At 27.2% G+C, this 20,852-nt stretch overlaps 1 protein-coding gene across 2 annotated transcripts in view; it reads left to right on the top strand.

Moving 5' to 3' along the window:
* LOC132939222 (otoferlin-like) overlaps positions 1–20,852 on the top strand; it is a 160,227-nt gene that overhangs the window by 125,482 nt on the left and 13,893 nt on the right. Inside the window, exons 5-9 of one of the 2 annotated variants that reach the window (XM_061006290.1) lie at positions 4,191–4,406; positions 4,491–4,686; positions 11,881–11,943; positions 17,004–17,088; positions 19,418–19,574. In XM_061006290.1, coding sequence (XP_060862273.1) covers positions 4,191–4,406; positions 4,491–4,686; positions 11,881–11,943; positions 17,004–17,088; positions 19,418–19,574 — 717 coding nt within the window. Of the gene's footprint in view, positions 1–4,190; positions 4,407–4,490; positions 4,687–11,880; positions 11,944–14,407; positions 14,493–17,003; positions 17,089–19,417; positions 19,575–20,852 lie in introns of both variants that reach the window. The other variant, XM_061006291.1, reaches the window with a different exon arrangement.

Here is a 20,852-nt window from a genome sequence, read left to right as displayed (position 1 = left end):
TTAGATTTAAAACGAGGGGTCCAGCTCAAACGTCAAAAATTAAGCCTAGATATTTTACTTAGGATCCATTAGAAATGTGTGATATTTTAGTTTGATCGATGAACATAAAGTACGTTAAGAGATCCTTTGGCATAAATAGAAGGTTATAAACGATGACGAGTGCTTTTTCACTTCCAACATTGGATCATATCAGGGTGTTTATGTGAATAAATGCTATAAGACAGCTATTGGATCTTTATCTGAAGCCATTTAGCTTTTATTATTGTGTCATCGGCGCATGTACCAATTTATATAATATTATATTATACTGCGATAAGTGTATCGAAATCGAATACAAATTTAATAAAGAAAAGTAGAAATGTCGCTACCGTGAATGACTCCAACTAGAATAATAACTATAGCCAATATATTTTTCTCTCAACTTCAAATCTAAAAACGAATAATATTTATATTATTTACTTTTACGTATACATTTTGCACCGACTAAGAAGTTTTTATAGCAAATGGAATTTACTATATTCGTATATACCTAAATGGTAATATTTTGAATACATGCACTTGATGCACAAAGCAAACACTTATATTACATATTTGATCACATAACCTATAACACTGTGTTCAGACTTTTGAAACAAGTGAGATACCACTTTCTTTTATGCGTCATACATACAATATTGTTTTTGTATTATCAATGTTGAGATATCTTCAAGTTATCTTTTGTTATATTTGTAGAAAACAAGTTTTTATCAACTATTCCATGATTTAAAATTTCCCCAGCCCATACATAAAAAACGAAACATATAGATTCAGTAATTTTATGATATTGCACTGATTTATAGTTAATATTATTTTTACTTTTAATCTTTAATATTTTTTAATTTATAAACAATGTCAACTATAATCGTATATACCGTGTTAACATTAAACTAGGTACCTATTTAAAAAGACTTTGTGTAAAATTGGATTTAGATACTCTTCAGTCTTCGTATATTTTGCCATGTTAAAAATATTTTGACATTTGATGGTTCAACATTAAAATATGATTTATATTATATTATATATGATAAGTATAGCCATATAGATAAATATAATAAATGTATACATTTATTTCAGTATACTACCTAGTACCTATATGGTCTAGATGACAATAATATTATAAGAAAACTAGTTGTTGCTGGTTGGGTACCTAAGTATAACTGAATAAGATTGATGATTTAAAAATGTCATGAATATAATATAATTTTTATTTTACTAATTTATTTCCTTTTATAAACGCTGGTTCTACAAATAATATTATATCATATAATAGTGTGGTAAATAGAAATAATTTTACTAATGATCCCTATAAATTATAATTTTATATAGTAATTTGGTTTAAACGAACAATAAACAATGCACAGGTTGATTAACTACCATCTTCTAAAGTTCATAATTTAATTGCAAAATAATAATATTTTGTTAAATTAGTACCTATATAATGTATACTAATATTATTATTTTACAATTTAATCCAAAATGCAGACTAAAATATCATTGTTTTAATTTAACGCTTTGCGCAAAAATTACAAAATAAAAAATGTGTAACCTATTGTTTACTCATTGTTTTTGTCTTGATTTCTAATTTGTAATCTTATTTGATAGTTTTATTTTTTAATTATAACATAACAGTATTGAGTACATATGTGTGTTATATGTTATTAGTTATTACTCTTCGTCCTCACTATTTTTCAGAGAAATTGAATGACAGTGTACCTAAATTACACGTAACTTAACCATCTCGTTTTACATACCATTCTCGCTATAAAACAATTAAATAATATTATTTTAAAACTGCTTATTAAAAAAAAATAAACATTTCCAATTATATTATATGATTTATAATGATTTCACTACTAAATTATGATTATATAAGTTTAAAATAAATATTTTTTTTTCTTTGGTTATAAGTACCTAGTAATATCATGTTGACTTAATTTTTGATGTTTTTGAAAACTCTTGTAACGCGCTGTCCCGTGAACAAAGTGAACTCATTTTAATTATTAATAGTCACCAAGTTTTAGATTCTGAGCGAAGCGACAAATGTATTGATTTTACAATGATGTGTGTTATTTTTTTGTTTTATTTTTTATTTTTGTGTCTGTCATCACCTTTTAGGACAGTAAAAGTGCTTGGATTTTCTTCAACAGTAACTTTTCTGATAGGAAAGTGAATCTAGTTGGTACTTTGGGGGGTCAAAAGTAAAAAATTTCCCAGTAGTTTTCAAAAGCGACGTGAAAAACAAAAGAAACATTAAGGAAAAACGGGAATTTTTACGCAAAATCTGTTTTCGAGAAAATCAATTTTGGTTTTTGGTGTAACACTAAAAAAAATGACCGTAGATACTTGCAAATTTCATTGAATATTTATATTAGCATTTTCTATACACCATAAAATTTTAAAAATATTTTGACTCTCTTTGAGCTGTTTACGGACATTGTCAGTTTTCAATTTTTTTAGTTTTTTTTTCTATAAATATCAATACAATTTTACTTGTCGGGTAAAAATGCGTGAATATTTAATATAAGGCTCCTGATATATCGTTCTAATAGCAGTTAAAAAATATTAAAAATACATAGGCAAAATTTTTTTTTATAAGCATTTAAAGTTTAAATTTTGACAACATTTATCAAATTTATAATTTATTAATTATTTTGTAGTTAAAAATGTATAAAATGTTTAACTTTTATGGCTAAGGATTGAAAATTTAAAACAAGGCTCCACGTAAATAGGTTATATATAAATTACTTTATTCACAATAATATCATCAAATATACTTGGTAATATCATAGGCTGACTGACCGTTTTCGCTCAGAATCGTTTTTCTTATACTATGATATTATATCATTGAATTCAAATTTAACACCATCCATTACAGTGACCCACTTGTAACCTACTGTACAGCAGAGCGACATCCACTTATCCACCTTTTTTTATTCAATTTATGTGAAAGCTACAGTTTAGGCCGTTATATTTGTGTATTTTTTAATTTTAAATTCAAATAGTTGATGAACATTAAAATAATTCATCGGAATTACGGACGAGAGTCTTCGGACTACCAGTTGGGAACCACTGGCTTACGTGGACAGTGGTGAGTTAGGTCTTCTAGTTAGTGATACCTAAATAAATGGCCAGCATGTGCGATAGTCTTGAAGTCGTCCGCAAATACTTGAGTTCTGACTCGAGTTGAAATTGTTTGTGTATCCGGGGATATAAATGTGCTGATTCTATAGCATGTCAGTGGAAAGAGATGTTTGTAAATTTGGAAGACAGTTGATCGGTGTTGAATGTTAGCATAATGTTAAGAGCGATGGTTTTCCATTGTTCCCTGGTTGAATAATGATAGAATTTAGTCTGGAATTAAATGCCATGAAACGTAGATGTTAATCGGTGAAAATTCGATGTCAGACGGAGGCTTGACTTGATGGTTCTCGGAGCCAGAGGTTCAGGCGAATTAATCAGTGACACCTCCTTTGGCCGTTTTATTGACTTGTTTTGTCATTGTACCCGGTTAAAAGGTCCAGTAGCTCTTAAAATACCGGGTCTGGTAATGGTAATAATGAAACTATGATATAATAATTATAATACGATTGGAGACTGATAATCTTGACTGGGTACACAAAAAAAAATTAAGGTGTTATTGTGGAATGCATCCATATTATATTATATAAGAGTATTTTCATTGATTTTAACCAGTGTTTGTTGATTTCCGGAGAGTTATATATTGTTGATGATGGAGAATAGCATTTGCTGCTGGGAGTTGATTTACGTCCTATGATATGCTTATGCTAAGTTACTTCGTTTGATCCTACCAAATCGTGTGAAAGATTTGTGATAGATTTTTTACATGGTGGACTGGTCGCGCGATGCAGTGTAATAGTTGCCTACATTTTGCCGATCCGGGGTTAGTTTCGTATTGATAAGGTTTCCGGTAAGAATATCTGTCAAAGTATTTTTTGTATATATTTTTCAGGTATTGTATGTCACTCACATAAAATGTATTTTAATATTTTTCTTATCCATATAAATACGATACACATCTAATAATATTATGTCATACTAATACAATTATTATACCATACATATAATAATAATAATAATAATAATAATAATAATATCTGGCATAGATTTCTTACTGTATTATAATTTTACAGTCGCGGTACAATTTTTAAGAAAGGCGTGAAGAGCTTAATGAGAATGGGTAAACAAAGAATTCCACAAGATAAAGAGGCATTGGTGGACAGCGACGATAGTGCTCAAACAGCTGGAATTACTCATCAACGGGGTCACACGACCGAGACAAGCGACCTATCTTCGGACAACGAATCTATTAGTTCTCTTAATGCCGAATACTCACCTAAACCGAAAAAGTAAGTTGCTATAAGAAACATGGTGTGGTCTGTGAAACGAAAACTTACCTAATGTTTTTTCTGTTATTTATAAACAATTTTCAGACCACTGAAACATAAAGATCAGCTGAACGCAACACAAAATGCGCTTAAATCTCAAGACTTTCAAGTATGTGTAACCATCATCGAGGCTAGACAGCTAGCAGGTCTGAATATGGATCCTGTTGTCTGCGTTCAAGTTGGTGAAGTAAAGAAATATACGAGCGTAAAGGAAAGCACTAACTGTCCTTACTACAATGAAGTAAGTACCATTAGTGTTTTATTACTTTGTTACAATAGTAGTACGTCATAATATTTACATAACATGGTAAATAAACTTTCTAAACATTCTGTGAGTATTATTTTAGAATAATATAATGTTACAGAGAATGTAATTGTTGCTGCAGGTTTAATGTCTACAATAACATTAGTCTTTTGAAAAATATTCGTACGATTTTTGTGCAGTATATATCATAATAATACACGAACACACAAGAGTCAAATTAAAAAATTAGTATTTGATATGGGTTGTTTTAATTAATTATAAATCGCTACTAGTACAAATTATTTGTATAACGTCAATATTAAAAGTGTTACCTATACTAAGAACATTTGGTTATACTTCAAAGAAAACTGAACAATACTTCTTGATCCAAACTTGGTATGAACGATTGTCACCATAATCATAGAAAATATATAAATATAATGCATAGAATGAATGGATTATATTCGCTATTTCGTGTCCTATAATATACTTATTATTTCATAAAATGTCAATCAATATTACTTTGGTGTATGACGTAAATGTCTTAAGTCAAAAACGCCAAATCCTTAGAAAAAAACATCGATAAATCATTCAAAAACGTTGATAATATTGTATTGGCTGATAATAAGGAATGCATTTAAAATTATTACGAAACTTGACTTAAGGTGATTAGACCATTTTAAAATGATCGATCTGTCAGATCCTTAACTCTGAACTAGATATATGTGTTTTGTACCTAATATAATGTGACCGCCTTCAATATTTCACGGTACATGACACGATAAATGTGGATATTCATATACATTATCAGGTATCAGTTCAACGTTATCAGTCGTCATAAGCCACCGGCTGATTCTGGGCATACCCACTTGTGTCGTGTAAGTGGAATTTTGATGGTGATGGTGATAATGTGGGACACTATTGAGTATATAGGAGTTGAACAAACACATAGCCACAACGCCACATCCATAGTATTTGAACTAAAACCTAAATAGTACTATATTAATATGGTCTATGTTCTTATCTAAATAAAGCTTTTGATAAGATACACATCTTCAGGGCCTTCCATTTGTACATTAATTCCAACTATTAAGATGCTGATTCGGTGGTTTCATCAATACGCATACTATGATTATACAGCTATGTAATGGTTTCTCTCAGCAGCATACACTATTAGCGAAACCTATTCATAACATAATATATTGAAATTAAATTTACGTAAAATTAAATATGTTTGTTACAATATTTTGATAAAAAAAAGTTTTGAAAATGTCATTGGTCATGTTATTCATCGAAATATTAGTCGCGACAAAAACGTATAGTTACATTATACTATATTATGGGTCGTAATTATAATAAGATTTAAAAATCATTTTGATGAACAAGACATAAATAAAGGTTGTACATTTTTATCATTTACGATTTTTCACTAACGCATTTTTTGCCTATCTTTTCCGAAATATTGCTGTACGTTGCATTTTTAGTATCTCGCTACTTTGACGTCACAAATTACACTGTAAGGGATTGATCGTATGGTTGAAAAAACATTGAAATACACTTTTTCCAAACTGTAACGTACAGTATCTAATGTTTTTTTTTCAAATTTAATATTTCAATAATTGTCTAAGCTATCGCCTATCAGCATATCAAAATAACAGAAAATAATATTAGGCCAAATAAGAACTAATAAGTTTTTAGTACCTCGCTACTTTGACGTCACAAATTACCATGTAAGGGATTGATCGTATGGTTAAAAAAAAACATTGAAATACACTGTTTCCAAACTGTAACGTATAGTACCTAATGTTTTTTTCAAAATTAATATTTCAATTGTCTAAGCTATTAGCATATCGAAATAGCAGAAAATAATATTGGCCAAAATAAGAACTACGCTAGGTAATTGGATTGGACGACGTATCCATGACTGGTACATGAGTACACGACGTACAAATGTACAATCTACTTGTCATTAACTCATTGTACTTTTACTTTTTAAGAACTTTAATAGATGCTTAATGACATTGCACAAACAAATACATAAACAAAACTTCTGCGATAAATGATAATGAAGTAAACATATGTAATTCCAATTCCCTATAATTACCAACCTGTCACTTCGAATATAAAATCGACAACGCATCGTTGTCTGTTCTGATTGTATCGATGTTCTGAAGTACCTACGAATTATTATAACTTAAAAGTAATACAATATTCTCATTTAAGCCATAATTTCAAAAAATCCAAACAATATCATTTGTGTCCCTAAATAATATTATTTTTTAATGCGTGTTATACTTATTAGTTTATTAACTTAATGATGCATACCTAGTTAGCATAATATTATTAATAAGTGCTAAAATATATAAAATCAAACTTCCATTTACCTTCTTATGAATGTTAATCCATTTTGTTTGCTTATTGACTATTGTATTTCATATACTTTACTCAATTCCTTCGTAATGCGCCCTGTTTTGTTGACACATTTCCGTGGAAATATATGCCCAGTGATAATTATACATTATAGTTTGAACTTTAAGCTATGTGTGTTACTAATTTTTAATTTATTTTTGGGTCACTTGTGGTTATTAAGAATCGAATTGTTTAATTCGATTTAATTTTTAAAATCGATAATACTATTTTACAATAAACAACTATCTCCAGGTTATATATATACATAATACACATAGTACTATATTAAAATTGTTTTCAGGTATCTATGCTACTAAATATACATTTGTAAATTTAGATTTATTAGTATTATAATTGTGCACTTTAACTAATAGGAACAGGGATAACACAGGGGGCCCTGGAGAAAGTGACCAGATGGTGATCCCCTGAGAAAATATTTTTTTAATAATTTGGACTTTTCAAATAAATAACAAAATATAAAAATTCCTTCTTAGTTAATTTATTTCCACGGTTATAGTAAAAAAGTGACATTTTGTGAAACTGTAGCACTTTGGCACTGACATGGGTTTTATGGGTATACAGTCGTGGAAGGACTGAAATACCATAGGAAAGTACAGCTAAAGTATTTTGTGAGATAATTCTCTGCGGGTGTCCCCGACTGCACAGCATACAGAGTGATTAAAAAATGTCCAGATACCTGTGTATTTTAACAAAAAATGTACGAAATAATAAAATGCAAATATAAATGTCTGTTTTAGATAATATATTATTTTGTGAAGCAATTTAAGCGGTCAAATATCCACATACACCATTCTATATCACTGCACTATTTTAATACGTTCTGGGGTAATTATTTACCTCGTGTGCGCTACGACAAAGTAAATTAATTTAATATAATATACAACTTTAAAATAATTACAACTGTATGTTTTTAGTTGCACAGTGTATACCCTACAAAATAAATAAACAAATATTTTGAATATTTTAAGTACTCATAAACTTTGTTTGCGACCAAATTTAAACCCATAATCTTACAAAACAAATTGCGGACATTTTGTGTCCATTATATTATTTAGTTACATCAAACTATATATTATAAGTGTTACTTTTGACCTAAATGTACAAAACCATCAATGGATTATAACCGTTTTAAAATTTAAACCTAACTTAACACTATCTCTCGTATTTAATAAACCACGTGAAACACATTCTATTTAAATTTGTACCTAGTCGCATTTATTATAAACTTATAAACGCGACAGATACACTTGTTTTCAATACATTTTATTGTTGTTAAATGGAGTTTTGTTCTTGACGCTCGCAAACAATGTAACGTTTTTATTTCTCCATTCGTTTTCACTACAGCATTATACTTTAAAACGATTTAGCTATAAAATATACACATTAAAAAATAAAACAAATTCTATTTCACAAACTATTATCTTGTTGCCCCAACTTCACCAATTCGTTTTAATCAAGAAAATTTATTACATGACGTATTTATAGTCACTATTTCGACCAGTTAATTGTTATCGAATCGAATTTTTCGTTGGCTAGTGAAGAATTGTCTGTAGTAATTTAAATACAGTTGAATTTGCATATAGGTGCTTTAAATTCTTTAGTAGTACCTTCAGTAGACATACTTTTTCGCGTAATTCTATAAACATAAACTAATATAATGTTTTTAACAAGAACCCATAGTATTATTTAAAAATTAAATTATTCATTCAATCAAGTCATTAAATCATTAAATAAAGTATGGTATATAATATTATATTATTGTCAATTTGATTTTTCCTGTATGGCTCGTGCTTAAAACTAATTCCAACGCTATTATGAAAATGTGAAACAATTTTTTGTCATGAACTTAATCTGTATTTACTATCCAATTTATGCACCAGTTGAGTTTATATTTTAACCACTTATAGAACGCGTTTAGTGATTAATTTTCCTTAAATTGCTAATAGTGTAATATCAAAAGTAAAACAGTATAATTCAATTATTATTGTTTCAAAAATCCATTATATTGCTTATCTTACAGCGTAAGTACAGCGTATTAGTTTATCTTTAGGGCATAAACGTAAGAACAAAGTCTTCTCGGTTTTTTATTCCACTTTATCAAAGCATGGAGTTAATATATTTCTCAGTTATAAGAAAAACTTTAATATAAAATATGCTAAAAAATGTTCCAAACATTTATGTTGTATAATATTAAATATGTTCAATTTAATAAACCATATTATAATATATGCAGTTAATATATAAAGCCATGGCATTTCCAACAAAGTGGTTTTATGCTAAATTATTATTTATTTAATTATATTATCAACACTGCATCATACCCATTGTCAGCTATACATTCTAAAAATTCGAAGAATGCATTGATAAATTGAATTTTGTTTCAATATATTTTTCTGGGAATACTGTTTGGGTCGATAGAATATTTAAATTCCTTAAAACCCTCCCCGAAATTACATAAGTGTTATTCAACGTACTTAAATTTTGTCTTTACATGAATATATGACAAGAAGCGTGGTGAACTATACCGTGTAATATTTTCTAAATAGGTACCTACCAACTACCATAAAAAACCTATAAGGTTACATTCAAAAAGTAGTTGTCTTTAAGACTGATCGTTTGAATAATAATAATATATTATTAAAATAGTGATATATTATTCAAGCGAGTGAAAAAAATAATGTAGGATACTATAAAGTCAATATTAATATTTAAAACTGTAAACAATGGTTGTAAAGATACAAGTGGCTTATGATATGGAGACAAAGTGGAACAATAATAAGAAAAAAAGTAAATAAATAATATTTTACATAATACAGATAATAATATGACTAAACATTTATACTACACTTACAATATATTAAATAGCATACATATTCTGTTTTTGTAGGTACCCAAATGTTAAAAAAAACATAATAGTTTATAATTAGTTTTTTGTTTTATAATTATTATGGTTTAAATTGTTTAAATATTAGTATTTATCGTTAAAAATTATTCTTATATTTATCAAACAATAAATAGGTATCAATTTAATATAAGTTTATACAGTATAGTTAAATCACATTTACAAAAATAATATAATTTAATTTAGGTAATAAAACGAAAATTCTGAACTAAAAACATGGTTAGGTAATGTAATATGCCTGCCACATTAAACATTTATTTTATCTCAGTAATGAACACAATCTAACGAAGATTTTAACTACACAATTATTTTGTGTATCATATTAAATAATGATTATAATATTGAATCCGTTAATTATTACTTTAAGATTTTAATTTATTTTGTATTGAAAATAATATGTTGTAAGTTTGAAATTAGTTAGGAGATGATAAATTAAAAATAATATTGCAGTAGATAAAATATGACAAATCTATCACAAATATAATATGTGTTATTGTAAATTTAGTTTAATATCAAATAATACACAGTTATAAAATACTCAAAGAAGTGTAAAACCAAATATTTAAAAATATTTTTAAGCGACTTTTTCTTTTTTTGCCCTGATGTTGGAACGCACATTTTTTCCGTATCTCATCAGTATAACATTTTTTTAATACTTTTGGACATCGATCACACGGCGCTTTACATAGGCAAAATAGGTACACCACTGTTGTGGTTTAATTTTCCTGCGTCATAATAATATTATATAATATAATATTTCAAATTTCAATACATCAAATTATGATATAAGGTTGTAAGTAAACTGTGAAATTAGAAAACATATTATAATGTATATATTATATACATAGGGTGTAACAAAAATTAACTTAAACGCCTGACATAATTGGTAATTATTATTTGTGTAATCATTTTTGTTCTTATTAATACTTTTTTTATGAATGATTAACAATAACCATAATAATAATAGTATATAACATCTACATTTTAAAAAAAAAATTTTTAAACGATACAAAATCAGTTAATTACATATTATTCATGTTATTTATGTTTCATCTAACACCTAGTATATAATGGCTGAATTAAATTGTATGTAAATACCGTTAATGAATTGTTTAATTTTTTATGACAAAACCATAATTGACTTTAAAATGTATAAATAATTTATAATTACCTATCTTATACGTTTTTTTTCATAAAATGTAATATTTGTATTTAAGTACCTATCAACCATATGGATTTTTCAATTTAATAAGAACACTACTAATATTTCAAACATCCTTAGTCCATGGTTTTTATGGTATCGACGCCAATTCCACGACCGCGGTTACCATGTTTACGGTTTTAGTGCGTATTTAACGGTGAGTCGGAAAGACTGATGGCCGAACCATTGATGTAGTTTTAACCACTGAAACAGCCACCAAAATCTAATTTAACTGTCGTACAATCCGTAGTAGATGTAAATAATAGATTTGTGGTGTCAATCTGGTACATTAATTTATATTGTCGACCAATAGATTTCACTTTTGCGAGAAAAATCAATGCATTGATTGGCCATGGTTAGCCATTGTCGTGTAAAAAAAAACTACAAACTTCAAGTTGATATATCTGTGTGGTTACAATAAAGTCTAATATTAAACATTAACATAAGTCGATTATTTTAAATATATAATAAAACACAACTATGGTAATGAAAAATATGTCAAGACCTGTATTATTTTTGAAACAAATTTCTAATATGTCATGTTATTTATATTTATGTGCCTATAGTATAAGTAATAGGTATTATTAATTTATATATTATGATATAAGTAGATATACAATAATTTTTAAATTAATTTTCGCAATTGTTCTTTTTTCAGTATTTTGTATTCGATTTTCATATGCCAACTGTTATGTTATTTGATAAAATCATAACACTATCGGTAAGTAACTCATGTTATAATATATCAAAGTATTTACATTTTATCTATGTGTATAGAATGGGCCATCGTAGTGTTTTCCCAATAGTTAATATTATGTAACAAATGTTAACAAATACAATATAGGACAATATTTGACGACGGGTAATTATGCCACGAATCTACCTGTATACAGGTATATATAGTATAAATGTTATATTATTATGTGGATATAATACATAATATAAAGACTTTTATGTTTCGAAAATTATTACCAAAATAGCATTCTAAATTTATTCCACCAATGGAACTTTAATAATTTTAACTAAACATCTATATCGTTAAACAATAATGAAAAATTATCTCTAAACACATCACTTAAAACATAATATTATACTATACATTTCGGCTTTAAGGTACTTTGATAACTTTAAGTAGGTACTTCACATTAAACTAGTTCACAACAAGTAATTAATTTCACTGTAATCCTACCAGGAATCTAAAAATAAATCTAGGTTGAATAAATTAATACATTTTTAACATGCTATTCAGCTATAATTTATTCGTTGCATTTATCTTTTACGATTAATAAGACATTAAATTCATATCAAATCATAATATTATTATGAAAACATGTAGATAATATCGTTTTTTTTAACATAATATATGTATACTTACTTTAAAAAGTTGAGCATGAGAATTTTAAATTTTCTAAAAGAAACTGCAATGTATAATTGTATATAGAATATTATTTTATCACTTTTTGATATCATACGATAAAAAATTATAATATAATAATATTATGGTCAAGACTGAAGTTTTTTATTTATACCCCTATAACATCGCGCGTTGGTAAAATTTTATAACAATATATATTTCAAAATTTAACATAAAATCTAAAAGATATAAGCATATCCAAATAAAATAAAGCATGCGCTTGATATCAGTAAGACGTATTTGCACATAACATTACCTTTAATATGACGAATAACGGTATATAATAAAATGTAATATAGAACATAAACCCCATGATTTTTTTCTTAAAAAATTTTCAAGTTATTGGGGAGATATTCTAAGAGGACGCCATTCTCTCATGCGTTGTCGCCGTATTACAAACGCATAACATAGACAATTGTACGTTCTGAATAATTAATTTAACTATGTTATGTTTAATTTTAGAGTGAATAAACCTATTACTAAAATCTAAATTTAGAAGTAAAAATATTATCTAGTGACAACATAGTTTTTTTGTATATTTTAGTTTTAAAATCGTAAAATGTTTGTACATTTTAAAATGCTCATAAATCACTTTACAGTTAAAATATAAAATAGGTCAATTCACTCTAAAATCAAACATAACAAAGTTAATAAATTATTCAGAACGTACAATTTGTAAGGTATGTTATGTGTTTGTAAGGCGGAGGAGATAAAGCAAAAACAAGGGTTTAAAAAAGTATGCTTTAAGTTGTACTTATTTAATTGATATAATATCAATTAATTAAAATGTTCCTATAGTATTAACAATGTGAGTATGCACTCTAAATATATTTACTTCAATATTACATACAATTTTACAACACTGTCTGCCCAAGGTATTTCAACATGAAAATTAGTTATTTTACAATCATAATATTATAAAATTTTTATGGTTATTACGTTTTATTGGAATTTTTAAATTATTCATTCTTAATAAAAGCCCGTATTTACATAATATTTTTTTTTACTCAGTCTTAGGCCATAAAACTATTACAGTGGGTACCAATAATGCACCTAATACCTATATATTCATATTATATTGGTAATTTTTTTAAAGTGAAGCAGTGGCAGTCCATATTAATATAATGAAAAATCTACTTACAATCTTTCACTAAGTATTTTAATCATTTGATTTATTTATGATGCAAGAATATTTTTGGATTTTAAAACGTTAAGCTAAAATTTTAATTTTTAATTTTAAAGAGGGGTTTTTTGAAAAGGTAGCTGATATTATTCGAAGAATTTCCTTGTAGGAATATCTATATTAAAATTTATTAAATTCAGTTTTACGTCTTACTAAAATGAGTATACATTAAAATTAATGTAGTTTCACTATTATATGAATATAGTCCTTCATATCTAAAGTGATTATTTTCAAACATTAGATATTTCATAATTACAAAGCTACTTCACAATATTAATAATTATTATAATTGTTCGTTTACACGTTTAGGGAGAATATTGAAAAATGCCACTAGACTTACACAGTTTTATTGAATATTGTAATGCTTAACACTTTTGAAAGTTGCTAACGTATACAAATCAATTTTTCAAGCATACGAATATGATAATAAGTATATATTTTATTTGATTAGGTATGCAATATGTTTATTGTATACACTAATGGAAAAACTCAACGAAATACATTTATTAAAACGTCATTGAAATGTTATGAGGTCAATACAGGTGATTGCGTTTTCTCTAAAATAATGTCTTTATGAAAAATCTTCAGGTTTTGCATTCTAAAAAAATCCTAAGGTCAGGCACGGTGGTTGGATCATTCAAGATCGACTTACACACCGTCTATGACACGCCCGGTACATTGCATTTTCTTTTTTCATAATTTGTTTATTGTTGTTTTTTTTTTAATATCCTTTGTACACTTTTGTACTATATCTACCAATCATATTATTGTATAATGCAACGTACACACACACACTCTCTTTCACACACGCACACACGCACACACACACACACACACACACACACACACACACATAAACACAAACAAACACCACTCGCATACGCACACATTATCACCTATTGTACACGAATTAATACTCACGTAATTTTGCTTGTTTACCATGTTTTGTCTTATTGTAATTTATTCAACAATACATCCCATACTATATTATGTTGTCTGTAATACTTACACAATAGTCCGCATAGTCCGTTACAAATGTTTCTACATGGTCATTGGTGCTTTGTACCACCAGGGATTCGGTTGGATTGGGATTGCGAACAAATTTAACTTGCAAAATAATAATGTTATGATTTCATTGGGTTCGATACGAAACAACCAAAAAAAAATTTTTCCGTCGGGAGGTTGTAATCCGAAAGGTACCTATGTGGCAGTATAATACTTTTTCCCATATGAGCAGTTATATTAGTGATTGATTCAAAAATGTTATTTTTTTTACAGCAATACCTACCTACCTACGTAACGAAGTTACGCCGAACCCTTGGTCGTTCAAAACGCACCATTAGCAGTATTTTTAGACCATATTATATAATATTTAAACGGTCTATGTTGTTATATTTATCGAATATTTTCTGATTTTTCGGAATGCTTTATTAAACCTAATATAATATTTTTGGCTTTATGTTTTAATTTTAAAAATGACTCTTGTTTTATTGACTTTATTTAGTCAGTGAATAATTAATATGAATAATATAAACAGTGACTTACAAAACAATACAATGTTGATAGCAAAACACAATCAAATATTAGTCATCACTCATCGTTTTTTTTTTTCCAAATGTACCATTGAAAATATGTTTGTTTTTCTTATGATTTTGAACATTTATTAAAATTCGTTATGAATAAAACTCCATAATATTGTATAATATTCATACTATGTTATTATATAATTAATTATATTAATAAAAAAACTAAAGACTGTATATATTGGAAAATGTTTAAATATGTTTTATTAACTTCGTACACTATCAAAATAGTTGTTGAATGATTTTTCCTATTCGGTTCAAAAGATATAACATTTAAAAAAATAATTGTATACGGTTACCTATCTATCTGTTTCAGGGGCGTGATCAAGGGGGGGAGGGGGTCAAACATTTCTACCTCCCCGTGGTCTCTGGACAAATATATATATTCTTACACAAAATTATTATTATTGTATTTCAAAATTTTAGATCAGGCAATTTGGTCTGATAAAAGTTTGAACCCCGCTCCATTAAAAACTTCTGAGATCGCCTACGATCAGTTTGGTTCCTAGCTAATTTTTTATAAATTAAACAGCTTTGTTATATTTTAAAATAATATTCACTAAACATGATAACAGTACTTACAAAGACCGTCGATAATAATAATGAGTAACAATATATTAAACAATATACCTAACTAAAGATTTGAGATTAATTGTGTTTAATATCTATAATAAAGTAACTAAATTAAATTCCTTACCATGAGGATTAATAATATAATAATAAAAAATCGAAATCTAATCAATGTTCCCAATGCTTTTATATATATTTGATCTTTTTTTTCAAGAATTCCTTGGTATTAGTAATTATTAGTAAAATATTGAGCCATTAAGTAATTAATCTTATAATTCAATTCAATGTGATCATTGATAAGCCATTGATTTTATTTTTAACGACCTCTGATTGATAAAAATTGCAATGTGTATCTTCTATAATAAATTCTTTATTAACAAAAATTAAACAAGTTAAATGAAAGTTGTAATTCGGTTAATAATAAAATTAAATTCAAATTAGAACAGTTCACTGTTTTTTTTTTTAAATATGTGTGTTTAAAAACGGTCTTTAATTTAATTTAATGATAGATACATAAAAATACGTATTACTATTTAGGACGCATTTTATATCTTACTATTGGTACGAGTACAATTAAGATCATTGGTTTAATCTGAACTCTAAATTAAAACTTAATTTATTTTATAATTTTCTAATTTTCTAATTTATACTTCACGTCATGCAATGTGTTAGTAATGCGAATGGTGTCTTATAATGAATATTATTGAATTAAAAAATAATCATATGACGACAACAACGATGAAAAAAAAAATAAATAAATAATTATAACTGCTGAACCAAAATTTGCATCAAACCTAAATGTTAAATTTATAAAATATAATAATATTATTATTTCGGAAAAATACAATTCACGCTTACAATTTTTATTGAGACACATGTCGGCGCCAGTTTAACTGGATTTAACACGAGGCGTGTGTTGAGTTCACATTATTTTATTATTTAGACTGACACGTATTTGTATTGTTGTACCTACACGAATTGCTGGACTTGTATTTTGTTTTTGTTCTCTGTCTGTCCAAACGCTCAAAAAGGTCTTACAATCCAGACACATATTAAAAGCGTCAAAACTGTGGGGCAGCTTTAAATTAGACGTTGGCACCGTCTGGTACCAGCCAGGTACATTATGGAGTTAACACTATAAACAATTGTATAGAAAAAATTATTAATAATTGTTAATCATGTACAATGTAGATAAATACCAAGTAATGAGTGTACAGAGATCGATATATTATATTATATATATATATATAGGAATGTTTTAATATTATTTTTTGTTGTTTACGACAATATTCTCCCATTCAACATTAATATAATATCTATAATATATTGATAATCATTTAATATTATATCCCACAATATACTTCATTGTCATGTAACATGTCATATTTAGTTCATTTTCCCTCTCGCATATTATAATTTATAATAAAACTACTGTCTCATTCATATTTTTTTTCATCGCATGAAGTATTTCCTCTTTTTGTATGATAATAATATAAAACATACATATATTGTCTGGCTCAGTCACTTTATTTTCGTCGAAATTTTTCCCACACAGCATGTTTTTTCTCTCACTATATTTTATTAAAATGTTATAATACCTATCATGAACTCGACAAATATTCATTTGCAAAGAAAAAACCGCACTTTGGTACTTTTATATTATATGCCTACCTATAGAACTTAGCTGCCAATGAAAATAGCCTGAATTCCCCTTCGCTTTTACGACTGAATTTTTTTTTTATGCATGGTTTTCTACGCGCTGCCGTTTTCGATTAAATCAAAACCTCGATCGGGCTAATTGCAATGGATTTTTTTTTGTCTGAGTAACAAATTTGTACTGCCGTCGGCATACTAATTGCAATCTAAAAATAGTTACATTGTTCTAATTGTAACATCGGAACAAATTTATGTTTAATACAATTTCTGTGTAAGTTATCGTATAGGACGCCAGTCCTCGTCAAAAAAGAAATGTATGAAGTCGAAGGGATTAATAATATGTTAATTTTATTTATAATAAAATCCATAACGAAAAAATATAATTTGTTTGTTCTTTAAAAATTATAGTTAACTTTTTCCTCGCAGATGACATATTTTACAATGAGGTAACCAGTTATGAATTATATTAAATATACGCTTTACGAAACAATCTTTAAGTAACTGTAGTTTTTAAGTATGTGTTTAAGTAGTGAATGATCTCGTAACTGTCTTTCATCAATATAATACAGGACAGTATAGACACTGTCTATAGACAGCCAAAAAACCACACTTGTTTTACACTAACAGTAGGTTACTTCTCACAGTAGTTATAATTTCAATAGGTATTTACTTCATTTTAATGTTACACTGCAATATTTCGCTGATCATAGGTTAGGTTAGGATATATGTCTGTATAATTTTCAGAATATTAGTTCAAAATTTAAACTTTGAAATCCTTGATTGAAATGTTAGCAATTAAAAAGTATTCAATAGGTAATGAAATCCGACTTTATAATATTTGATAGGAACTTAGGTACATAATATTATGGTTTTACGTTTCAATTAATTATGTCACCACAACAAGGTAAATTAATTAAAATGTTCATAATAACTAGTCTTGAAATATTTAATAACACACTAACGAGAGACAATACTAATTACAATTAAGTGTATAAATCATTAACGCACTGTAACGCTATTTTTGAATACACAATAAATGTAATAATAATTGATTAATTTTATTTTATATAATTGAAAACTATACCTAAAAAATCACTGTTAAATGTTTAAATTATAATATCTTAAATGTGGCACAAATCTCAATTTTTTTTTATTTTATACATTTTTAAACAGTTTTGATGCACAACGTAATAATTGTTTATTATTAAGAAAGTGAATTTACTAATATAGATTTTACTAAAATCTTACCAGCAATTGTTATTTTCTTTGTTTATAGGTTGATATAAAATAATACAAAAGCGTACAATTTAACTGATTACAAACGAATTACATGAAAAGTACCTTTATATTATTAATTATTAACGTAAAAATAATAAGTAATATTAAACTAAAAAATGATAAGTATTATTTTTCTTTCGACTCATAATATATTTTCTTCTACTCAACCCCAGTGATTTTTTTACAGTAGCCAAAGTGATTGTAAACAAAATAACTAAAACAGTTGTGCGTAAATAAACATCAAATAGCAATTAAAAATATTTGTGTATTGGATGAAACCCGAGTAGGTATAGCTACTCTAAACTTTTAAGAAACAATAAAAAGGTTCTGAGATCGAAAACGGTTTCGTTCATTATTTTTTTTACCACGTTCTTTTTTCAATTATTTATTTTTTAGATTTATTTTTAGTAATTAAAAAAAAACAGACCTAAACGAATCTTTTATTTTTTTTCATTATTGTATAATTCCAATATAAAAATCACTATAACGTTGGTGTGCCGTGACATTTCAGAGCATCAATTTTATCATAAATGGGCACTTCTCACCGACCCCGACGACATAGCTGGCGGACCCAAAGGATATCTAAAATGTGACATCAGCGTAATCGGAAAAGGAGACACTATTAAAATACCACCAAAAACAGAAAAAGACGAAGACGACATTGAGGCGTAAGTTGTTGTACATAGTAAAATATTATTTTTATAAGGAGGTGTATTACAAACGGAATTTTTATTTCTCTAATAAGTTATTAAGCAAAATAAAGTCTACTGAAACGTGTTCGGCTATAACGAGCTGGTCGTTATCTTTTTCCTATTATATACATATTATTTAAGTCAGCCTACTAGTTGTATTTTATTTATTTTTTTTTTTTTGATCCGTAAATGTTATCTTTAATTTTAATACACAACATAGGTTGGTATTGTCAAAATCTCAGGCAGTTATCCTCAATTACGTTCTGATTGGCTAACCTAACCTAACCTAACATTTTGCCATCCTTCCGGCTCTGGCCCTCCAACCGGTTACTGTGATTGACCGGTTATAACAAATACTCGTTATAAGGTGTATGACAAGCTACCGGTTATGACGAGAAAAACTAGCTGGCCCTCGAAACTCGTAATAACCGATTTCTACTGTATATTGTACTATTATTAACTTATTATATTACTTTATAATATTATTGTATTTCAGTTGGCTATCAACCTGTATATTTACTACTTAAATCTATTTAAATAAATTAATAAAATATCCTTTGAAATAAACTGCACTGACTCACCGGGAAAATCGTTTATCGTATTCAATAGTTAATAATTAAATTAAAATTTAACATATAAATTACAGTGACCTACTCAGTGACAAAGTACACTCAAACACAGCAAAGCGACCCATTGGTACGTATTAATAGTGTTATGTCCCCTTTGTCAAATTAATCTGGTAAGATTGTGTTTGTGGCATTATCCGTGAAAAATATTATACATTTATAACTATTCACCAATCCATTCTGTGTTTACCTAAGTGGGCTTAAACGAAAAACCATACGTATAAAATCCTCGAATTTTTAAATCCTCAATAGAATATTTTATTTACTTACTCAGGTCTCAGGGAAAATATCGCTGAACTTTTGATTAAAAATGTTCCACAAGAAAAATAGTAAAAGGTTTATAAATAATACATTATTATATTCGTGAGCTGCAAGTTGTGATGTTTATATTTTGTGTTTGTGTTTATTTTTTTCGCAACATCAAGCTATATATTATTTTTAATTTTCGAACATTTGAATACATAATAATCGAATATTTTTACCTTATTATTTTAATAAATGTTCGTGGTTTACCCTACCACCCCACTCCAGCTATTGTGTAGAAACTTTTCATGTTTATAAATAATAGACTACTGTTGGTTCAATGTTTGTTAAACGCTGCCATAATTTAAAATAAATGAAACTCCTT

This window comes from Metopolophium dirhodum, chromosome 2, assembly GCF_019925205.1.
Source record: "Metopolophium dirhodum isolate CAU chromosome 2, ASM1992520v1, whole genome shotgun sequence".
NCBI classification, from domain to species: Eukaryota; Metazoa; Arthropoda; class Insecta; order Hemiptera; family Aphididae; genus Metopolophium; species Metopolophium dirhodum.
Note: the sequence above shows the minus strand (reverse complement) of the source record. Positions and strands in the feature narration are given on the sequence as shown.